The sequence below is a fragment of the Argiope bruennichi genome, chromosome 1 (assembly GCF_947563725.1).
Source record: "Argiope bruennichi chromosome 1, qqArgBrue1.1, whole genome shotgun sequence".
In the NCBI taxonomy this organism is placed as follows: Eukaryota; Metazoa; Arthropoda; class Arachnida; order Araneae; family Araneidae; genus Argiope; species Argiope bruennichi.
The window spans coordinates 87,041,112-87,065,218 of NC_079151.1; the positions used below are offsets into that span (position 1 = coordinate 87,041,112).

Consider the following 24,107-nt stretch of genomic DNA (forward strand, 5'->3'; position numbering starts at 1 on the left):
AGAATGCCAAAAATTGCAGTTTTAAGATATTTAGTTTTTAATGAGAGTTAACTTTTAATTTGATCTTTTGTCAGAAGACGTTGATAAAAGCTAATTTTTCCCAAGCTCGTGTAATCCCCCCTTTTTACTCTTGTTTCATATTCGTTTTGAAACATTCCTGAATTTTTGTAAGCAGTTTGATTTATTTTCAATATAATAGATATCTCTTAGAATTTGTATGTTTAGAAATGTTTAGTATTTGAAATAATCATTAAAGCATTATTATATCATGCACTTCGATTTTTTAAAAAAAATTGAGGGTTGGGATGTAGCTTATCACATGACAAACTTAATTGTGCATATCATCTAACATATCTTAAGCTTTGCTGTGATATCTTTAGTCTTTGCATTTCCAAATAAAATCGGCGCGCTGCATTTCACATGAATAGAAATCCTTTCCATCACTTGAGAGTAATTATATAATTCCCACCCCTTATGTAATTTTCAATAAGGATTTATTTATTCACACATAATTTGCCACAATCTTCGAATCAAATTTTGTTGCAGATTGGAAAAAAGAGAGAGAAAAAAAAATTAACACTTAATTTCGATTTTATCTTAGTACTGTTCGTTTCAGCATTCTGAGATGACCACTTTTTCGGCGGTTCTATCTCACTAAGGGGTGACACATGGAAGGATGTGCACCATTTCCGGAATTTATTATTAAATGTAAACATTTCCACCTTTCCTCTCGCCCCTATTTTGCCGAGTTAAAGCCGTCCTAACGCATGCGCAAAAGCGCGGAGGGTTTTGGAATCCGTTGGCAAACAATATTCATTATAATAGCTTGAAAATGCTGCTCAAATTTCACTACTTTTTCCAGAAATAGTAAATGAAAAAACATGCGGAGTAAAGTTGAAATTTATTCAAACATTTCTAACATCTGATTCTAACCTTCTATGTTAAGAAGGAAGATTATTGCTTCAATGACTGTAAGATTTTATATCGAAATAATGTAGTGATTAAAAAAATAAAGAAAATATCATGAGATGAACATAGATGTCAGCAGCAAATTTAATTACTAGACAAACATAACACATAAACATATATAAAAAAAGTGAAAAGTGCAATATGAGGTTAAGGCTGAATTGTACATCACTTCTCATACTAAGTTAATATCAAGTATACATTGCACATTACTATAAACATGTATAATACAAATGTATAGAAAATGCTAAAAACTAATAAAATCAACAGAAATATAATCTTATAACAAGTTTTAAAAACTTTGAAATAAATACTGAACCAGTAGCAAAAATATATGTGATTAAAATGACTAAGATCAAACTACTAATAAAAAAAACAAAAGGCATTAGAACATCCATAATAACTTGCAATCATTTAAAAAAAATGCCTGATGGAATAAATGTGCAAAATCTTGATCAAAGTTCTAAAATTGTTAAAACCCAGTAATTAAGTTGCACTTCCTATTTTTAATTAAATTTAGACTTTTATAATTTTGTAGAAATGGTATAGAAATAGGGTCTATTTAATATGGAAAAAATATATAAATTTTCATTCTTTTATAGAACATTAATATTTTCTTATATCAATAGTTAACTATAATTATTAGCAAAAATCTTTATGAATGGAGAAACATCAAAATTTCAATTTATTAAATAATATATTTCAATTTATGAATTACCAGATAAAAAAAAAGTTCTCTCTCAATAGATAGTTTAAAAAAAGAATAATATTGTCAAAATAAATCACAACTTTACTTAAATATTTCATAGAAATATTTAATGACTACAAACTTAACAAAATTAAAATCCTAAAAACAATGGTGTTGATTTCATGTTTCAGTTAAAATATTTCAATTCTATTATAAATAATCATAATATGTACCAAAAAGTTCATTTAAACCTTATTCAGATTTTGACAAATGAGAAATTTTATTTATTTTTCTCCAACAAAACTCTATTTTAAACCATTAACATTTCTACATGTATATCAAATACATGTAAAAATGCAGAACTTTTACACAAAAGCTCCCAGGCAAAACTCAAAATATAAATTTATATAAAGCTTTGTCACAAAAGCTCCCAGGCAAAGCTCAAAATATAAATTTAACACTGAAAGCCGATGCTGATAGAACAACATCAACATTCAAATGACTTTAATGAAACAGAATCAAAAATTGTAACAATAATTTACTCAACAACTTGGTCAAGGAAGTTGTTCTACAAGGAGTTATACAAAACAAATATTCAGATGACACACAAGGAAGAATTGAAGGAAAGGAGGTAGTGGAATGTGGTTGAAATATGACCAACTAATTACTAAATATGAAAATCATAAATGCTGCGATAAGTTTGTAGGATGTAGGCTAGGGGTATTCTATTACAAACAATTTTACAGATAAATATAGCATTAAGGACAGTCAGAAATAAGAATATTAATTATAAACAATATCAATATATTTCTATCCACTGCATTTTCAAATGCCATTTGATATTTGTGTTTCTCTATATCAACAATGAAAGCAGATTCATTTTAGATAACTTTTTTTACACTCTGAAGACTCATAGAAAAAGGTCATAATATTTGTAGTCATACTTTTATAACTTTATATTTAAACACTGATTGAAAATATGGCTAATAACTTTCAAGCACATTGTTTTTGATATGCAAGGAAAGAGATGACAAGTGATTTTTAAGAAACAATTAAAATTAATACAAAGAAAAGAAACTAAGGCGAAGTTTCATTTTTAATACATAAAAATGTTTTTTCATCAAATTTCTTGCATATTAATTTAAAGTTTTATATAAATAAATTTATAAATTTTATAAAGATATATATAAATATTCTTAAAACATAATTAGCTATAAGTTCCAAAAATTTTTAAAATAGGAATAATTTAGAAAAATTTCCAATCAGATTTATTGTATAAATTTTTTTGACATCCTTGATATAATTAAGGAAATTTCAAAAGCTTTTTCTTTTTTTACAATAATTTTAATACCAATTACTTGATATCAATATTTTTTTAATCTTCACAATGCATTTCCTTGCAAGTAAAATTTTAAACCATGAATAATTTATGCAGTTATAATATTCACAATTAAATAATATGTTACATATGCAACATTTAGAGACAAACAATAAAAACTTTAACAGTTTCTTCTTTACCTATAAAAATATCTTATTATTAAAATCCATACAAAGGCCCAAATACAGAAGTTTTAAAAAAATTACAAAAACATGCACAAAGATTACGAGTATGTTGTTTTTTTGAATAAAATGCACATTCCACATTTTAAATATAAAAATTGCAAAGCTCGCACTCATGTTCAAATAATTCAATAATAACATAAGCATAATTTGAAAACATAATTAACACTTAATTTTAATTCAAATATAATAAAAAATAATGTTAGTCACAAAATTCTTATTTTCTCACTATAATTTTACTGCATCAACAATACTACACTACAACAAACACACTATAGCAATATTCAAATCGTAAGTATGCATCAAAAAAGCCACATTTAATGAGATTAAAAAAAAAGTTAGAAGTATATATATATTTAATGATAGTCATTTTCAACAGTGTCAAAGGCAAGTAGAACTATATCTTACAAAACATCAATTTTTATTAATTTTGCTACGCAATTGAATTATTTCTTACTAAATACCGAATTAATCTATAAAAGATTATTATTTAAACTAATTTTTATTATATTGTAATGATTATAGTTTTAAATCAAAATAAATAAATTTTACAATGAATATTATGCAAAATAGAAAAATATTCAATAATGAAAGAACAATATTGAAAAATAATGGATAACTTTGATATTATATCTAACATAGTTAATGATTGTATCTAAATTTGTAATTATATATATAATGTTACAGTTATCAGAAAATGAAAAAAAAAAAATTAATAATGTAATAATGATCATGGCAGTGGAAAGTTTGATTACATATCATTAATATGAAATATTTTATAATTTTACAATTAATTAAAAAACATACAATTTTAATTTTACTCTTAAAAATATGAAAGGGCAAAAAACAGTTTAAAAAATTCATTCAAATTACATATTCACAATTAAAGTAAGACAAAAATTAAATATAGTCACCAAATATATTTAAAAATATTGTAAATGTACAAATCAATAAAGATTATTAAAATTAGATCCAAATTACGATGAATCAATCACTTTAACTCTCTTCTTAATTGTGTTAAAATAGTTTAAAGCATTTAAGGCATACAAAGTAACATATTGTATAACAACGTTTGAAAAATAATCTCATTCAATTTAAACAATTATTTATAAATATTGTGCTTTACTAACATCTGCAATAAAACATACATTAGTTAAATATAAAACTATAACTTGTAATATCATTTAGAACAGCACTAAAAAGCAATCCTAAGTACAATTAGAACAGTTCACCAATAGGTGCATTTTGCAACCATAAGTTATGCATAAAATGGTACAGCTGATCCGATACTGAAACTTTATATGGTGTAGGATTTAAATTTCGTTTTATGTCACCTCGTAAAGTAGCAAGTGATTGTTTAACATGCTTACGAATGTCAGAAAGAGATGGAAGATCCCCACATATAGCTCCATCACTGAAATATAAAGTTTGCAAATTTTGAACCTGGACTGGTTGGACATAAGCCCGCTTGGATTCCTGGAATGGATGGCGGACAAGTACTTTCTTACCAACTTCTGGAGCTGGCTCATCTTTCATCTGCAGTAGATCAATCAAGGCATGTCCATCCTTCCCAAAAAGTCTGTAAACTAACTTACCACCAGGAATAGTAACTTTCTCAACATCTAAACTCAATTTTATGCATGGTTTGGAGTTGACTTCAACCAGTTTAAAAACACAACCTAAAGCAGGCTGTTTCTGACAAGTAACTAGATGAGTTCCAATCCCAAAGCAGTTGATCTTGTGCCCTTGCTCATTTAGAGAAATAATGGTCTCTTCATTGATATCATTACTTGCAACAATGGAAAAGTCTCGGAACCATGGAAAATTGTAATGATCAGAGACTTTGCAGAAAGTCTGGAAAGCAACATTTGACAAATAAGCCAAATCACCACTGTCTATTCTGACACCAAGAGGTTTGTAACCAAGCTGACAAAGAGCTAGAGCAACGGCACAAAAATTTAACAAGCCACTCTTTTTAACATCATAAGTGTCGATGAGAGCTAGGAAACTATTTGGGAAGGCTACTGCATATGAAATGAAAGCAGCTAATTCACCATTATTAGCTTCTTCTTTAAGTAATGAGAGGAGTGATGAAAGATCTGTACGAAACTTCAAACTAAGCTGGACTAAATCCTGTTCAGAATTATCAATTTTACTTTGTATAACTCTTGTTTTGACTTCATCAAGAGAAGAATAAGACATAACGAATGCATGCGCATGAGTCCCTTTTACTGGTATATTATACATTTTTCCAGCTAATACATTGCTGGTTCCATCAAATCCTCCTATATAAGTGTATTTAGAAGCAGATAAACCTCCATCAGGTCCTTGTGCTCTTCTCAATCCATACTCTAATAGTTGGAGATCAGATCCTGCGGCAATTCTATATCTCGCAGCATTAGTGGCAACTAAACTGGCATAATTCACAAGAGTAAGAAAAGTAGTCTCTAAAAGCTGAACAACCGGTAATGGGCCTTCAACGCGTATCAGCGGTACTCTCGGAAACACGACAGTTCCTTCAGGTATAGCATATAATTTGACATCTCGGGCAGTTAAATTAGCTAAAAATTCAAAGAATGCAGGTTCTACATTCGATGGAAAAATACTTTTCAAATAGTCGATATCACTTCTCGAGTAGCGAAAATTTTGGAGAAATTTAAGGCACTCTTCTAAGCCGGCAAAAACTGTGAATTCGCCTTGAAACGGATTTTTTCTAAAAAATAAATCAAACACAGCATGATCAGAACACTTGTCGCTTTTCCAGTAAGCGTAAGCCATAGTAATTTGATACAAATCCGTCAAAAGAGGTTGTACTACACCATTCATCATAGCGGATTGTTGATTTTCAGTTTCGCACATGTTTTCGGTTAGAAGAGAGAACAGTGTTACAATGCTTTTAAAAGAAGAAAAGGATATTATGAAAATCAACAGTTAAATTTTTTCACCTGCAGCACTCATCGTCTGAAAATAGTGATATCTGTTAAAGAAGAGACCTTTATTATCATTCGAGAACACAGAGGACGAAAAGTCTTCTGCTAAAGATAAACAATATTAAAAACTCTGAAAATGTTGCCAGTCATTAGATTGTAGGTGCAATAATATCTAATATTTTTTAATGATATTCAGAGCAAAAACAATTTTATAAAAATACACTAATGCTAAGAAAATATGACTGAAAAAATACTATTTTATTCTATATTAAAAACATAAAAAATATTTGCCTTATGAAATGAAATTTAACCGCGCTCAACGTTACCGCGAGTTCTTAGCAAGATCTGCTGTCAGTAATAAAAGCGAAATATACGTAACTTAACCTGCTTAGATTTGCAATGAAATTTTGATCTTGTTACTGTTTTATGTTCGAATTTCATATCTCCAGAATTTTGTTCGTAGCGCCACCCTAGTGAATTTTATCGACTGATTAAATATAAGCATAATCGATAATCGAAAATTAATTGCCATTATAATATTGACGGTTAAAATTGCTATAAACTTAAAATTTTATTCTTATTCTTTTTTTAATTATTCATTTTATTTATAATTAAATAAAAAAATGTAATTTTATTTTTGTTACCTGCTACAGGCTAAAACAACTCGACTCATTTGCACTGGATCCGCCAACAATTCATCTTTGTCGCCGCAGGATTAAGTTTTACGTATTTAGGTTTCGCGTTTAAGGGGGCAAAGATGGTGAGATATTTCATTTATTAATTGATTTTTATATTATATAATTTTAATATATGATATTAAGTAACTAACTTCAGTGATTTAGGTTTAAAAAATAATTTATTTAAAAGCTAAATGCTTCTGTATGCTAAATGTTCTGTTACAATCTTAAGCCTAACTGCCTGCTCTGGTTAATAAACTTTTCTTCTATAATTAAGTTAACATGATCGCTATTTTTATTTTCTTGCATTAGTTTTAATGAATTCTAACGAAAATTAACTATTAAGCATAGAATTTAATTTGTTTTAAAACTTAAAAAGTTAAATATTGGCGATTCCACGTGTTGCAGTTTCTTCAATGTTCTCTTATTAATTTAATATTAGATGTCTTATATTCGACCAGACAAAAAAAGAAAAAAAAACCGTAATATAATATAATAGACTCTGCAAACAATAGTTTATTAAATATAGAGTTCATTGAAAGTAATTTGAGTTCAAATAGCAGTATTAGGGCATTATAACAGGTTTTCTTATGAGGACTTTAGTCCGTATTTAAAAGCTGTTGTTGCAAAAATGAAATTTAGTTAAAACTTTTTGCTCTTAACTTATTAATTGACTAATATTGTGTAGAATCCGAAGTTTTTGAGTAATTAGTTTTGTCATTATTTTAAGTTTTAAAAATCTAATACTTCAATAAACCTTACAAGATAGTACAAGAGATAGTGAAAATAAATTTTTGTTTTGAAAGTTATTAAAATGGTGCTTTTTCTCCCTAAAAGTACAAAAATGACAGAAAATTAAGTTGTTTTAACTTTGTTATAGTAAAGAATATTCAGTTTTTTAAAAATACTAGTTTATTTTCCAGTTTACTAGAAAATACGACAATTTATTTCAATATTCTTTGGAATAAAATTTATAAAATGTTATATTAATGATAATATGACAGCATACACAGTACTGCTAACTTTTTATAATTTTTTATGTAATATCTTAACATATTTTTCTTATTTACAGTCTGCAGGAGCAAGACCATTAGTAACTGTGTATAGTGAAACAAATGAAAGAACTGGAAGAAATATTCATTTGCCGGCGGTGTTCAAGGCACCAATCCGGCCTGACATTGTTAATTTTGTCCATATGAATATGGCTAAAAATAGACGACATCCTTATGCTGTTTCAAAGGAAGCAGGTTTGATCTTTTAGAGTTTTAACATTCAAATAAGATTTATAGCCTAATTTTTTTCTTTTGTGCCATTTATAATTTTTTTAATCCACTTGTGAATGTATACAGGTCATCAAACTTCTGCTGAATCTTGGGGTACTGGACGTGCTGTTGCTCGTATTCCTAGAGTACGAGGTGGTGGAACTCATCGTTCTGGACAGGGGGCCTTTGGAAACATGTGTCGTGGTGGACGCATGTTTGCTCCTACTAAGACATGGCGAAGATGGCATCGTAAAATTAATGTCAACCAACGACGTTATGCCATTTGCTCTGCTGTTGCTGCTACTGGCATTCCTGCTTTAGTGATGTCTAAAGGTAATTATTTGGTAAAAATGATTATCAGCCATATTTCATAATTATTTTTGAAATATTGGTGCAGTTTTAGAAAACTTAAAAAACTTAACTCATTTATTTTTAGGACATAGAATTGAAGAAATCCCAGAAGTACCCTTGGTTGTTAGTGATAAAATTCAGGAATTTGCTAAAACTAAACAAGCTGTCCAATTTTTGCGTAAAGTAAAGGCTTGGGCTGATATTCAGAAGGTATGTTTAGATTTGTGTGTTAATTTATTAAATATGAATTTTTCATCTCAAAAAATGCTAATAATAGTTAATACACCTCAGTTATTTAGGTAAAAGGGTTTTTTTTATGTTTTTCTTTCCTTTAAAAAGTTTGTAGTATGAAATTAAATTATATATATATATATTGGATTTCAACTGAAAATCCTAGGATGCCACCATTTTCTCTTATCAGAAACTATTTTTAATATATGTTTACTTCTGACTTCAGTGTTGAAAAATTATAATTTATGAATTATTAATGAATTTATTAAATATTGATAATTTGCAAGTAAACCTGACATCAGTTGTATTTCTTTTCTTACATTTGTTAAGAATTTTTATATGAATCAAAGTTGTTAGAATGAGAAGGCTTTAATTCTTTAAATGTTTTAGTTTTTAAAATAGTATTACTTTCTTCAAAATTAATGATCAGATTTTTAAAAGCACAAATGAATTTGTCATTCCTTATGGCATCATTCTTTGAGACAATGTATAATATGGATTATCTTTTTGAATTATCATCAGGTCTTGAAATTTTGATCTGGCATTCTGATGAAGTTCGCAGCTCCTATTTTATTTAGTCATGGAATACGATACTGTATTAAATTGTAGAAATGCACAAATAAATTTCAATCTTTGCTTATGCTTTGATTGATCAGACTTTGTGCAATATTAACCTCTTTGAACCATCGTCAGATCTTGAAATTGTGATCTTGCACACTGATAAAGTTGGTACAATTGGCATCTAACTTGCTTTCAATTGCTATGTTTTCATATTGAATATGATACTGTATTAAATTGTAGAAATGCACAAATGAATTTCAGTCTTTGCTTATGCTTTGAGTGATCAGACTTTGTGCAATATTAATTAGCCTCTTTGAACCATCGTCAGATCTTGAAATTGTGATCTTGCACACTGATAAAGTTGGTACAATTGGCATCTAACTTGCTTTCAATTGCTATGTTTTCATATTGAATATGATACTGTATTAAATTGTAGAAATGCACAAATGAATTTCAGTCTTTGCTTATGCTTTGAGTGATCAGACTTTGTGCAATATTAATTAGCCTCTTTGAACCATCGTCAGATCTTGAAATTGTGATCTTGCACACTGATAAAGTTGGTACAATTGGCATCTAACTTGCTTTCAATTGCTATGTTTTCATATTGAATATGATACTGTATTAAATTGTAGAAATGCACAAATGAATTTCAGTCTTTGCTTATGCTTTGAGTGATCAGACTTTGTGCAATATTAATTAGCCTCTTTGAACCATCGTCAGATCTTGAAATTGTGATCTTGCACACTGATAAAGTTGGTACAATTGGCATCTAACTTGCTTTCAATTGCTATGTTTTCATATTGAATATGATACTGTATTAAATTGTAGAAATGCACAAATGAATTTCAGTCTTTGCTTATGCTTTGAGTGATCAGACTTTGTGCAATATTAATTAGCCTCTTTGAACCATCGTCAGATCTTGAAACTGTGATCTTGCACACTGATAAAGTTGGTACAATTGGCATCTAACTTGCTTTCAATTGCTATGTTTTCATATTGAATATGATACTGTATTAAATTGTAGAAATGCACAAATGAATTTCAGTCTTTGCTTATGCTTTGAGTGATCAGACTTTGTGCAATATTAATTAGCCTCTTTGAACCATCGTCAGATCTTGAAATTGTGATCTTGCACACTGATAAAGTTGGTACAATTGGCATCTAACTCGCTTTCAATTGCTATGTTGTCATATTGAATATGATACTCTGTTGAATTGTAGAAATGCACAAATGAATTTCAATCTTTGCTTTTGCTTTGATTGATCAGACTTAGTGCAAAATTAATTAGCCTCTTTGAACCATCGTCAGATCTTGAAATTGTGATCTTGCACACTGATAAAGTTGGTACAATTGGCATCTAACTTGTTTTCAATTACTATGTTGTCATATTGAATATGATACTCTATTGTTAAAAGTAGTAGAAATGATCTGTTAAGTGCTAAAAATGCACAAGAGTTCATCTTTGTTTATGCTTTGATTGTAATACTTTGTGCAATTTTAGTTAACCTTTTTGAACCATCATCAGATATTGCAATTGCACACTGATGAAGATAGTTTTTAAGCTGATATTTTATTCAACATTTCATTGTTTGTATGCTAATACTATATTTTATTTGTTTTTCATATTTGATTTTTTTTTCTTTTTTTCTTTTCAGGTTTATAATTCAAAGCGCTTTAGAGCTGGCAAGGGTAAAATGAGAAATCGTAGGAGAATCCAAAGATTGGGACCTGTTATTATTTATCGTAAAGATCAAGGTCTCACCAGAGCTTTCAGAAATATTCCAGGTTTGTAAATTTGTATACTTTGGTGAAATCTGAGTTGCCCTTATCCTGCACCGTTTTGCTTAGGTTATTATTAATTTTTTTAGTGGAAAAAATATTATGTGAATGAAGTCTTTATCTCAAATTAGTTGTGCAATACTATCTATCCACTGTAATTACAGTATGATACTTAATAAAATTTAGGGAATGGGTAGCATTAAACATGCATACTTCATATAACAATTCTGGCAAATGCCTTTATTATTAAACATTTGTGAGACTACTTTATGGTTTTATTTTGTACAAGAATTTTATTCTGAAAATTAGTATATCCTCAATTGTTTCTAAAATTGCTGAAATGTATTTGTTTCGTCTGGGTGTTTTGTTTCCTCAATACAGTAACTTAGCTGTTGATTATTTTGTTAATATATTTATGTATTGTCTTCATCAGAATTTTCCCTTTTCTGTAGGTGTTGAAACAATTAATGTTGATAAACTAAATCTTCTTCGTCTTGCTCCTGGAGGTCATGTTGGACGTTTTGTTATTTGGACTGAAGGTGCATTTAAAAGACTTGATGCTCTTTATGGCACATGGGAAAGAAAATCTGCCAAAAAGAAGAATTATAAGTAAGACTTATTTTTTTAAATCATATTGCATAAATATCTTTATTTATACAATAATTCATTCGAACATATATATTGGGCTATGTGAGATGCATCCACGTTTAACCTTTCACTACTAACTCGGCTGTAAGTATAAGTTTTGACTGCCTTCAGGATTTTTGTGGTTAAATGTTGTATTTTTGCATTTCATTTATTTATGATTAGATGTGTTATGTGCAAATTTAAATTATACCATTGTTATATAATTTTATTAAATATCAAATCTAGAGAAGGGTTAATTAAAGAAATGCTTCTTAGATCTAAAATAGGTGAATTAATGGGCAAATAGACAATTTTACTTAAAATTGTACATATTGGAGTATTTTATACCTTTTATTTGGTTCTTTATTAATCTGTTGCACTATAAATTAGTTGACAAGTGTGTAGCTACATGCATAGTTGGTATTTACTAAATGTTGGTTTCAGTTAACATGTAATTAACCCCTAGTACTGAAGCATTAGATATTAATTGTATTAACTGAAAATGTATTTTAGTTTTAATAGTGACATAATGCAATGAAAATAAATTTTTGTATTATAGGTAAATATATTTATTGGGTTTATAATTTTTATTTAAAAATACTTTTTTTTCCTTAGGGTACTGCAGAATGCAATATCAGTTTCTTTAGATCTCACCTGTAAAAATATATATATTTCTATTAATAATTTTAAGTAATTCCTCTTGGATAGCTTTCTTAAATTTTTGTGGAATTTTAAAAGTGGAAATTTCCTTTAGATTATCTGAAGTATATATCTTTGGAAATAAATCATACTATTACACAGGCTTATTTCTATTTTATACTCTCAAAAGATGTTATGAAATATAACAATTTATACCGTGTAAGTAAAGTGATTAAAATTTACTATTAATTTCAGTCTTGAACTTTTAAGTTGACAAATGCTGAAAATATAAATTTTTTTAAATTCTTCTCTGCACATAGTATGAGATGTATGTTTTTCTTATGAAATATTTTAAGACATTTATTTTTATTTGCAGTTTGCCAATGCATAAGATGACAAGCACTGATTTGGCTCGTATGCTGAAGGATTCTAGAATTAGGCGTGTAATGAGACCACCAATGTAAGTTTTCACACATTTGTATTTATTAAGTATTAAAATTTTGCATTGCACAATTCCAGATATCAGTCTTATCTGTTTATCTTCAAATGCTATGCAATATCAAATATTCATTTTCAAATTTTTAAAGCAAATGGAACACAGTTATAAAATTGTAGCACGCCCTCTCTATTATGTAATTAAGTCAGTAAGTACATAATATTTTCACTTTTTTTTTAGCACGAAAGTTCAGCGTCACATTTTGAAAAAGAACCCATTGAAGAACATTAGAGTAATGATGAAATTGAATCCTTATGCTGCTGTGTTGAGAAGAAAGAATTATCTGCATGCTGAGAAGAAAAAGAAGGAAAAGGAAATTCTTTTGATGAAGAAAAGAGGAGTAAGTTTGTTTCTTATATTACAGTATTAAAAATTGATAAAATTTGATTGTTCTTAATACAATGAAATGACAATTATGAATGAGCCTTAAGAAAATTGGATGAGCGAAATATTTATCTCCTTTAAAGTTTTTGTTTATAATTAAGCATATATGTAGAAGTTTTTAAACAAGTATTGTAGTTTATACTGATATATTATATTGTGTTGCAGATTCCAATTCCTGAAGAAAAGGGAAAGAAAAAGGGTGGTGCTGCTGCTGCCACCAAGGACAAGCCTGCAAAAGGAAAAGGTGCAGGAAAAGAAAAGGCAAAGAAGGAAGTGAAGGCTAAAGCTAAAAAATAGACTGAAAAATTTGTGAAAATAAATTAAACTTCACAGCAAATCCTTTTTTTTCTTTTCTTTTTTTAAAAAAGTTTACTGTGTATTTGAAAAAGCAGAATTATTTATAATTCTGTGACATCTTAAGGTATACAATTTTTAAAAATCATAAAACTTATACAAGTTATTACTTTTTAATGCATCTAATACTTCAGCATTCTATCAGATTACGTTAAATAAATAGCCCATCAATTAAACTTTTGTTTTCTGCTGATATATTAAATTTAATCCAATCTGAAAATGTTAAAAAATTGTACAATTGCAATGTTATAAACATTCATTTTTTGGTGTATTCAGCGGATAATGTATAAAATTCAATGAAAGCTATGTATTAAATACATTAATCAAAGCACCAAAAAAGTAGATTAAAAGTTATTTTCTGTTTCTCAACTTGATACATTGCCAATATTAGGGTGTATAAAAAGAATTGGTTTTTTGAATGCTTCCCCATCAAAGTTTGTATATGCCACTTGCTCATCACTATTGTTAAATTCAAAATATAGCATGAATTTGTGTATTTTTATTTAAATCATCTAGTTTTTCATTTTAGGATAGGCTATGGTTGACATAAAAGATTGCCTATCTCTCTTTATTAATTCCTAAATTCAGAAATAGGTGATGTCACAAAAAATATCAAGGTATTACCATTTTAAAAAACTATGTATAAATAGCCAAAAATATTTAACTTCAAAACCAGATATGAAGACTGTTGCATTTCAAAAATATTAAGTAACCGGCATATGAGCTGTTTATTTTGAAAATGGGACACGTCCATTTTTTGTTATTGTGAGATATTTAAAGGTTTGCGTTTCAATAAATTTAAAAAATATTGTTTATATTAATAGATGTATTTTATGGTACCAGATAATGTAGGTTTATAATCCAATAGTGTTTACAGTGCTGACTAAAAAAAATAAGAGTTCCGTTATAATTAAATAACCTTGCTTCACTTTCAAAATTAAAGAATTTTTGCAATCATTTATTTAATTGGGAAATATGTCAGTTGCTTCAGTCTTTTTTTAAGAATAAAAACAAAATACTATTCAAATTTTTATAAATATTTATTCATTTGATAAAAAGGGAAACAAAACCAAGATTATTCTAGTAGATAATATAACAACAAACAATTCAGTTTTATCAAGAATTTCAGTGAAATTATATATTTCAGTTTATATGTAGGTATAATCAATTTGAATTTCATTAAAGATTTAACATTTTAAAAAATTCATGAACGGGAGCTATATATGGTAATAAATCCATCATATCCTTGTATTTTTCAGATGTAATAAATCTTTTTTTTTTTTTTCTTGCATTAAAGATAATTTTATATTTCTGGAATTATTTAACTTCCTCGTTGTGTTGACAAATCGATAATTTTAAATTCAAAATCTCTTTCTATCGAAGTTTTGTTGAACATTTTGTATGGTGCATCCCTTGTAAATCTGGTCCAGCATATAGTTAATCAATTCATGGTTTCTCCATCTGTATTTTTCTTTTTAAAACCGCTTTTTCCAAAGGTTGGGTTGAAAATAAATTTCCCTGTTTAATTTCATATACTAAAAATTATGTTTTCGACAATTTTGTATTACTTTATAGTAATCCTGGGGAATATGCAAGGAACTGGTTTCTGGTTTGAATAATTACTGGATAGTTTCAATCCAAAATCACGATCGTTCTGTAGTAATGAATGTTCTGACAGTAAAAATTTGTGATCAATGATATTTATTTCGTTCTCACTCTACTGAATAATCGGTGATGGAAGTAAACATTATTATCGACACACAAAATTAAGATATACTTTTTATTATTTATGAAACACTGTACAACCACCGATTTTCATTTTCAAAGATACAGGGGTGTTTGTGCTCCGGGGAAAGCCCGGAATTCCGGGGATTTTGAACTTCGATACCCGGAAATTCCGGGGATCGTCTTTCAAAAGGAAGTAGGAATAATAATGAATTATTTATTTTGATCTGGGTAATTTTGTTTGCTTTGAAAGCAGAAAAACGCAAGGTCAGTGTGTGTGTTGAAAACTTTTCCTTTCTTTCTCCAAAGGCAGTGATAATGCGTGAAAAGGGGGGAAAAAACTTTTTTTGTTCTTTCCTTATTGCGAGTTATGACTCATTCCCCCGTTTCTCGGACATTCTCTTCTGGATTCTTTTCGGCAAGTAGGCGCGGCAGAAAAAAAGGGAGAGACTTCGTTCGACTAGATGTGCGATAACGTGACTCTGGGTTCAAAGGTCTTATCTCTCCTGGCGTGGCGCCAATAAGTAGAGAAGGGGGGTTTTTCGCCGTATTTGCTATTTGTCATTGATCGCTTCGCAACTTTTTTTTCTCCGCTGTGTAAAATTTTCGTTTCATTTATTGATGCACGTGTAAATTTTTCGTTTCGCTTATTGAAATATTTTTTTATTTATGTACGCAAGAGAATTTCACTTTGAAATTTCAGCATATGAAACAGAAATTACCCCTTAAAAATTCATATCTAATTAGTTTTACAGCATTAGATCCAGAGCTAAGAGGTAAAACCAGTACAATATTAGCTTTTGAAAAATTATCATCTTTTATGTCCCATATTTTTGGTGATAATGAAAAGTCAAAAGTAGAAGCTGAAATAAGGTTACACCAGAGTGATATTGATATCACCAAAGAAATGCTCTACACATCTGATGAAAGTGGAAATCAAGTCAAGTGTACAATTGATAAATATTGGTCTTAAGTTTTTAATTTAAAAGATGATTTCACAAATGATTATAAGTATCCTACATTGGCTAAATTGGTCAAAGCCTGCCTTAGCTGCTTCCATGGCCCATTAGTGGAAAGTGCATTCAACTTAATGGACACACTTGTCACTGACTATAGAACCTCTCTTAAGATTGATTCCCTAGATGCAGTGCAGACTATTAAATATGATTTAATGGCTTCTAAAGAAACCTCATGTGAAAAATATGGCTCAAAAAATCCAATGACTGATCCAATTCGCAAAGATCTCTTACTGAATATGAACAGAAGTTGGAAAACATATCAAGAGGACTTAAAAACATGTATTTCAGATGAGTCACCTATAAAAGTCTCCGAAAAACCTTCTACATTAGCAGAAAAGCAAACTGCTTCTACCTCTGCATGTGCAGTTCTCGAGGAAATTTCTTCAACTGTAAATGAGGAAAATAAAAGTCGACCTTCCTGCAATTATGAAGTTCACCACAAAAGAAAGACAAGCCCACAAACATCAGAAAATAAAAAAAAGCAGCAGAAATTAGATAATTTTTTTTAAAAGAATTAATTCATGTAATTTAAAATATTTGCATAAAATGTAGTAGTTTATATGTTTGAAAGTTTATGGTTATTAATTTTGCAAAAAAAAGTAATTCATTGAACTTTTATAATTAGGTCATTCAATACTTCATAATTGTAATTTTTCATTTCTCCCCCCCCCCCCCCCCTCCTTCTCGAAACTCCAAAATGCCGGTAGTAAGTCCGTAAAAGTTTCAGGGGATTTTTTGGGGTCCCACAAACACCCCTGAAGATAGATAGAAACATCCTAGATTTCAGACATGATAACAAACGGCCACATTTGCTTCACCATATAGCAACCGGAGCTAAATTTTGCCATAATAAAAATAATTTCAATCCAAGATGGACTTCACCACTTTCAAATTAAACAGATTTTCAATGCTGTTAAGAGCTAAAACTGGCACCTTCAAAATACTAGAATCTAATTTTTTTTTTTTTTTGCTTTAAATTGTTTAAGCATAAAAAGATCATAAGTTTTATCTAACTACCATTATCGAAGTTGTTTTTCACAAACAGACTAGCCCCCACTGTCAAAATAAGCGGCTCACATGGATCTAATTAGATGCAGATCTGATGTGGGCTTTATTAGACGCAGATTTGAATATATTGAGTTATTTACAGCTCTAAATAGATGGAGTTCTGATGCGGGCCTAATAAAATGCAGATTTAAATATGGATGTAATTAGATGTAGATCTGATGGGGTCTTAATTAGATGCGGATCTAATTATATTAGCCTCACTAGATACATATCTAAATAGATCTAGTTGCATGCAGATCTAATAAGATGCAAGACTGATAAGGTTCGGACCTAATTAGATGCGGGTCTCATTAGATTCAGATCTATTTAGAGACGGGTCTTATTAGATGCGGATATGATGCCGGCCTAATTAGATTCGGGTCTGATGAGGGCGTAATTAGATGCAGTCCTCATACAGAACTAATAATTTGCAGACTTCATACTGACCTAATTAGATGCAGTTCTATTTAGAAGTGGATCTAATTTGATGCAGATATGATGCGAGCCTAATTAGTTGCAGATCTAATTAGATATGGATCATATTAGATGCAGACTTGCAGCTGGCCTAATTAAATGCAGTTCTATTCAGATGAGGATCTAATTATATGCGGATCTGACGCGGAACTAATTAGATGCAGATCTAATAAGGTACAGTTCTAATTAGACGCCTGTCTGATGCGGGCTTAATTAGATGCAGAACTGATTCAGATTTAATTAGATGCAGGCCTATTTAGACATGGATCTCATCACATGCAGATCTGTTGAATATCTATTTAGATATGTATCTAATTAGATGCAGGCCTAATTTGATGCAGACTTCATGCTGGCCTACTTAGATGCAGTTCTATTTAGAAGCAGATCTAATTTGATACATCTAGTTTGAATATATCTAGTTATTTACAGCTCTAAATAGATGCAGTTCTGACGCGGGCCTAATAAGATGCAGACCTGATTCAGATATAATTAGATGCAGATCTATTTAGATGCGGATCACATGCGCGCTTGATTAGATGCAGGACTGATGCTGGCCTAATTAGATGCAGACCTGATTCCGCTCTAATGAGATGGAAACCTGATGCAGATTTAGATATGGATCTAATTATATGTAGTTCTGATGGGATCCTAATTAGAAGCAGACTTGATGCAGGCCTAATTAGATCAGTTCTATTTAGATGCGGATTTAATTAGATGCAGATTTGAATAAATCTAGTTATTTACAACTCCAAATAGATGCAGTTCTGATGCGGGTCTAATAAGATGCAGACCTGAATCAGATATAATTAGATGCAGGTCTATTTAGATGCGGGCCTAATAAGATGCAGTTCTATTTAGATGCAGATCTCATGCGCGCTTAATTAGATGCAAGTCTGATGCTGGCCTAATTAGATGCAGACCTGATTCCGATCTAATCAGATGCAAATTTAGATATCGATCTAATTAGATGATAGATCTGATGCGGGCGTAATTAGATGCAGATCTAAATAGATCTAGTTACATGCAGTTCTAATTAGAAGCAGATCTAATAAGTATGCAGGTCTGATTCGGGTCTAATCAGATACAGACCTGATTCAGATCTGATTAGGTTCGGGTCTAATTAGATGCAGGTTTGGTACGGGTCTAATTAGATGCAGGTTTGGTACGGGTCTAATTAGATGCAGGTTTGGTACGGGTCTAATTAGATATGGATCATATTAAATGCAGACCTCATACAGGCCTTGTTGCAACGGGAAACGAACAAACTTGATTTTTTTTCGTAGTTTCCTGTAATTCCTTTTTTTTTATTTGCTTTTATTTTTTTTTATATGATTCATCTGTTCATTTCCGGTCTGGTGGCGCCAGAAGGGATCATTATTTTATTGGTTTTTTTAGAATTAACTAGTTGTCGGTTAGAACTCCTAAAGGAGTGCTTGTATTTTAATAATCTGCATTAAAAAATGTTAAAGAAAAAGTCCTCACTGCTTTTGTCATGTGGTCAGTAGAGAAGTTATTGGATATTTTTAGTGTAGGCAGGCTCTATCCCGGACACTTTGGTTCGAACTTTGTTCAGCAGAAAGGTATGTGGATTCTTTTTTGTTGATCAGTAGTAATTAAAGAACATTAAATCCTCAATAGGCCTAAGTAGAATTGCATCTAATTAGATGCTGATCTGATGCGGAGCTAACTAGATGCAGATACATGCAGTTCAAATTTGATGCAAATCTCATTAGATGCATGTCTGATGCGGGCCTAATTAGATGCAGACCTGATTCTGATATCATTAGATGCAGCCTTGATACAGATCTATTTAGCAGGGGTGTTTGTGTTCCGGGGAAACCCCGGAATTCCGGGGATTTTGAACTTCGATACCCGGAAATTCCGGGGATCGTCGTTCAAAAGGAAGTAGGAATAATAATGAATTATTTATTTTGATCTGGGCGATTTTGTTTGCTTTGAAAGCAGAAAACGCAAGGTCAGCGTGTGTGGTGAAAACTTTTCCTTTCTTTCTCCAAAGGCAGTGATAATGCGTGAAAAGGGGGAAAAAACTTCTTTTTTGTTCTTTCCTTATTGCGAGTTATGACTCATTCCCCCGTTTCTCGGACATTCTCTTCTGGATTCTTTTCGGCAAGTAGGCGCGGCAGAAAAAAAAGGGAGAGACTTCGCGACCAGATGTGCGATCACGTGACTCTGGGTTCAAAGGTCTTATCTCTCCTGGCGTGGCGCCAATAAGTAGAGAAGGGGGATTTTTCGCCGTATTAGCTATTTGTCATTAATCGCTTCGCAACTTTTTTTTCTCCGCTGTGTAAAATTTTCGTTTCATTTATTGATGCACGTGTAAATTTTTCGTTTCGCTTATTGAAATATTTTTTTATTTATGTACGCAAGAGAATTTCACTTTGAAATTTCAGCATATGAAACAGAAATTACCCCTTAAAAATTCATATCTAATTAGTTTTACAGCATTAGATCCAGAGCTAAGAGGTAAAACCAGTACAATATTAGCTTTTGAAAAATTATCATCTTTTATGTCCCATATTTTTGGTGATAATGAAAAGTCAAAAGTAGAAGCTGAAATAAGGTTACACCAGAGTGATATTGATATCACCAAAGAAATGCTCTACACATCTGATGAAAGTGGAAATCAAGTCAAGTGTACAATTGATAAATATTGGTCTTAAGTTTTTAATTTAAAAGATGATTTCACAAATGATTATAAGTATCCTACATTGGCTAAATTGGTCAAAGCCTGCCTTAGCTGCTTCCATGGCCCATTAGTGGAAAGTGCATTCAACTTAATGGACACACTTGTCACTGACTATAGAACCTCTCTTAAGATTGATTCCCTAGATGCAGTGCAGACTATTAAATATGATTTAATGGCTTCTAAAGAAACCTCATGTGAAAAATATGGCTCAAAAAATCCAATGACTGATCCAATTCGCAAAGATCTCTTACTGAATATGAACAGAAGTTGGAAAACATATCAAGAGGACTTAAAAACATGTATTTCAGATGAGTCACCTATAAAAGTCTCCGAAAAACCTTCTACATTAGCAGAAAAGCAAACTGCTTCTACCTCTGCATGTGCAGTTCTCGAAGAAATTTCTTCAACTGTAAATGAGGAAAATAAAAGTCGACCTTCCTGCAATTATGAAGTTCACCACAAAAGAAAGACAAGCCCACAAACATCAGAAAATAAAAAAAAGCAGCAGAAATTAGATAATTTTTTTTAAAGAATTAATTCAGGTAATTTAAAATATTTGCATAAAATGTAGTAGTTTATATGTTTGAAAATTTATGGTTATTAATTTTGCAAAAAAAGTAATTCATTGAACTTTTATAATTAGGTCATTCAATATTTCATAATTGTAATTTTTCATTTCTCTCCCCCCCCTTCTCGAAACTCCAAAATGCCGGTAGTAAGTCCGTAAAAGTTTCAGGGGATTTTTTGGGGTCCCACAAACACCCCTGATTTAGATATGGATCTCATTAGATGCAAATCTGTTGAATATCTATTTTGAAATGTATCTATTTAGGAGAGGATCTAATTTGATGCAGATATTATGCGAGCCTAATTAGTTGCAGATATAATTTGATCTATTTTCATGTAGTTCTAATAAGATGCAGGTTTGATGCGGCCCTAATTAAATACAAGTCTGATTCGGATCTAATTAGATGCAGTTCTCTTTAGATGCCTGTTTGATGATGCGGGCCCAATTAGATGCAGACCTGATGCAGATCTATTTCGATATGGATCTAATAAAATGCAGACTTGTTCCAGGCCTAATTAGATGCTGATCTGATCAGAGATGCACGCATGATGCTGTATTATTATCGAAACACAAAATTAAGATATACTTTTTATTATTTATGAAACCCTGTACAACCACCGATTTTCATTATCAAAGATAGATAGATAGAAACACCCTAGATTTCAGACATGATATCAAACGGCTACATTTGCTTCACCATATAGCAACCAGAGTTAAATTTTGCCGTAATATTTTCGGTCAAAAATAATTTCAATCTAAGATGGACTTGCACCACTTTCAATATAAACAGATTGTCAATATTGTTAAGAGCTAAAACTGCCATCTCCAAAATACTAGAATCTGATTGTTTTTTACTTTAAATTGTTTGCGCATAAAAAAGATCTTAACAAGCTTTATCTATACTACCATTACCTCCATTTTTTCAAAAATGGACTTGCCCCACTTTCAAAATAAACGGCTCATATAGTATATAAATCCTTTGTAGTTTTTTCAATAGTAAGTTATATGAATGGGGAAGTAAGAATTCAGCAGATAAGTTTCAAGACTTTCCCCCCTCATTTATACATTTCCATCTTTGTTCAGTAAGCTTGATAATGCACATATAGAAATGAATATCAAATAGATGAATAATAAATGATTATACATTTTCATTGTTTTTATATGAAGTAATAAATAATCTCATAAAAATTTTAATCTGAATAACTTCTGAAAGAAATATGAATGGAATTTTCCTGACTTTTAATGGAAAAAAATGAATATCCTATAAACCAAATGTATTTCATATATTAAAAATCAAAATTTAAAAGTAGTCAATGAGTGGGAGAGAAAAACATTCAGAGAACAAAAGTAAATTTTGGAAGAAAATTGAAAATAAAATCCAGTTTTTGTATCCCATGTTGGGGCTGGTTTGATTGTAGCTCTGGCATCTCTAAATTCGAAGAGAGAAAAACTGGGTCCTAAATTCACTGAAATTGTTGGTAGAATTCGAACAATTAGAACTTTGATTAATCTGACGAGTAACTCATGATGAGGAGTGGGTTTACCAGCAAAACTCGGATTTCCTGGTGGAAAAAAAAAAAAAAAAAAAAAAAAGTTGGGCTTGGATTAAACATCCAAGCCAGTTGGGAAACAAAGATGGTTTAAATTTATGGTCAGGAATCTAAACTTAATCATTCATTTAACGTGTCTCCTTTGCATTATTCTGTGAACAGCATGTATAAGGAAAATTGCCTCTTTGCTTCAAACGAGGGAAGGGCCATACATCTAACGCGAATTAAAAGGGGAAAAAATTGAACCAGCGATGGATTTTCATTTAGGCAGTTGCCTAGGGCCTTTACAATGAAAGAGGTGGCAGGCACTTTATTTTCCTATTTGCCAAATAAATATTTGTAGAAAATATAAAATGTATGAAAGATAAAATAGTATATTGACAAATTATACTCGATAGTATTAGAAATTATCAAGTAAGGAGTCGCGTTTCATCAGGCTACTTAATTATTATTTATGAAACCGAACATCTGCTTCTAGTCTATTGAGTAAAACTGTCTTGGAATAAATATTTTCATTTTAAGGGGGCAATGGACTTGGAAATAAGCAAATAATGGACGAAAACGTGCAATTTTATTTTTATCATTTTATCACCAAAATATATGCTTATATTCAACTAAAAAAGTGTGTTAAAATGTACTGTTCAATAAAATAAATATTTGAAGGGTTAAAAAGAAAAAAAGTACATCTTTAATGACTTTTCTCAAAATGATATTGTAATTAAATATCTTTGAAATGTTCTTAGTCTTAAGTATCTTAATTTTTGAAGAAATGAAATGAAATTGATAATAAAGATTTCAGTCAAACATTAAAAGAAAAGGAGATGTGCATTTTATGTTTCGAGTTTTTTTTAGCTCGTTAAAAGTAAATTTTAGTTCAGAAAAATATAAAATTCCTATGAAAATTCAGCAAGTGTGCATAAAAATATTTCTAAAACATTAGCATTTAATTGGAATTACAAAATCATACGTAGTTTTGTTCCCAAGTAAATTTACATTGGGTAATAAGAAAAAAATTCAGACGTCTGGAATATTTTGACTGTCCCTTTAAATAGGCATATAAAACACTTCTGTACTGCAATTATTTCAAAAGTTGCAAGTTGACTTACCTCCATTCAAAAGATCCATATACACTATGAGCAGAGAAAATGAAAGAAATTAAAATTCCCGTCTTGCACACTAGTAATAAACTATAATATATCTGTAAACTTCATATATTTACAAACCCGTAGATTTTTCCATTTAAATTTCTTTCTCTCTTCTTTCCAATCAGCTATTATTGTTCAGAATATTATTTTATTCCTTGATCAGGTTGGGGCCCCTGTGCATAGCATCCGCTACATCACCCAGATGGTCGGCCCTGCCCAACATACATTATGAGAATTTTGTGCATAAGTGTACAAAATTCTCATAAGAAAATCGATTTCAAAATTCCAATTACATAAGCACGAAACAAGTATAAAATAAAAATATTTAAGTCAAATCTCACAACTGAAGTCTTGAGCATAGATTTAA

The 24,107-nt window shown here is 30.2% G+C and overlaps 2 protein-coding genes across 2 annotated transcripts; one reads left to right on the plus strand and one right to left on the minus strand.

Annotated features, from left to right (window-relative positions):
* Positions 1-886: 886 nt before the first annotated feature.
* LOC129987384 (nicotinate phosphoribosyltransferase-like) lies at positions 887-6,560 on the minus strand. The gene has a single exon (XM_056095400.1). The coding sequence runs from the start codon at positions 6,071-6,073 to the stop codon at positions 4,433-4,435; it is 1,641 nt and encodes a 546-aa protein (XP_055951375.1). The 5' UTR covers positions 6,074-6,560; the 3' UTR covers positions 887-4,432.
* Positions 6,561-6,773: 213 nt separating this feature from the next.
* On the plus strand, positions 6,774-13,488 carry LOC129987480 (60S ribosomal protein L4-A-like). Its single transcript, XM_056095484.1, has 9 exons — positions 6,774-6,904; positions 7,894-8,068; positions 8,171-8,416; positions 8,520-8,644; positions 10,882-11,011; positions 11,458-11,614; positions 12,648-12,731; positions 12,948-13,107; positions 13,317-13,488. The coding sequence occupies exons 1-9, from the start codon at positions 6,902-6,904 to the stop codon at positions 13,446-13,448; spliced, it is 1,212 nt and encodes a 403-aa protein (XP_055951459.1). The 5' UTR covers positions 6,774-6,901; the 3' UTR covers positions 13,449-13,488.
* The last annotated feature ends 10,619 nt before the right edge of the window (positions 13,489-24,107 follow it).

Coding starts and splice junctions, on each gene's coding strand:
- LOC129987384 (XM_056095400.1), bottom strand. CDS start 6,073: ATGTGCGAAACTGAAAATCAACAATCCGCTATGATGAATGGTGTAGTA.
- LOC129987480 (XM_056095484.1), top strand. Junction 8,069..8,170: donor TGCTGTTTCAAAGGAAGCAG/GTTTGATCTTTT, acceptor GAATGTATACAG/GTCATCAAACTTCTGCTGAA. Junction 8,645..10,881: donor CTTGGGCTGATATTCAGAAG/GTATGTTTAGAT, acceptor TTTTCTTTTCAG/GTTTATAATTCAAAGCGCTT.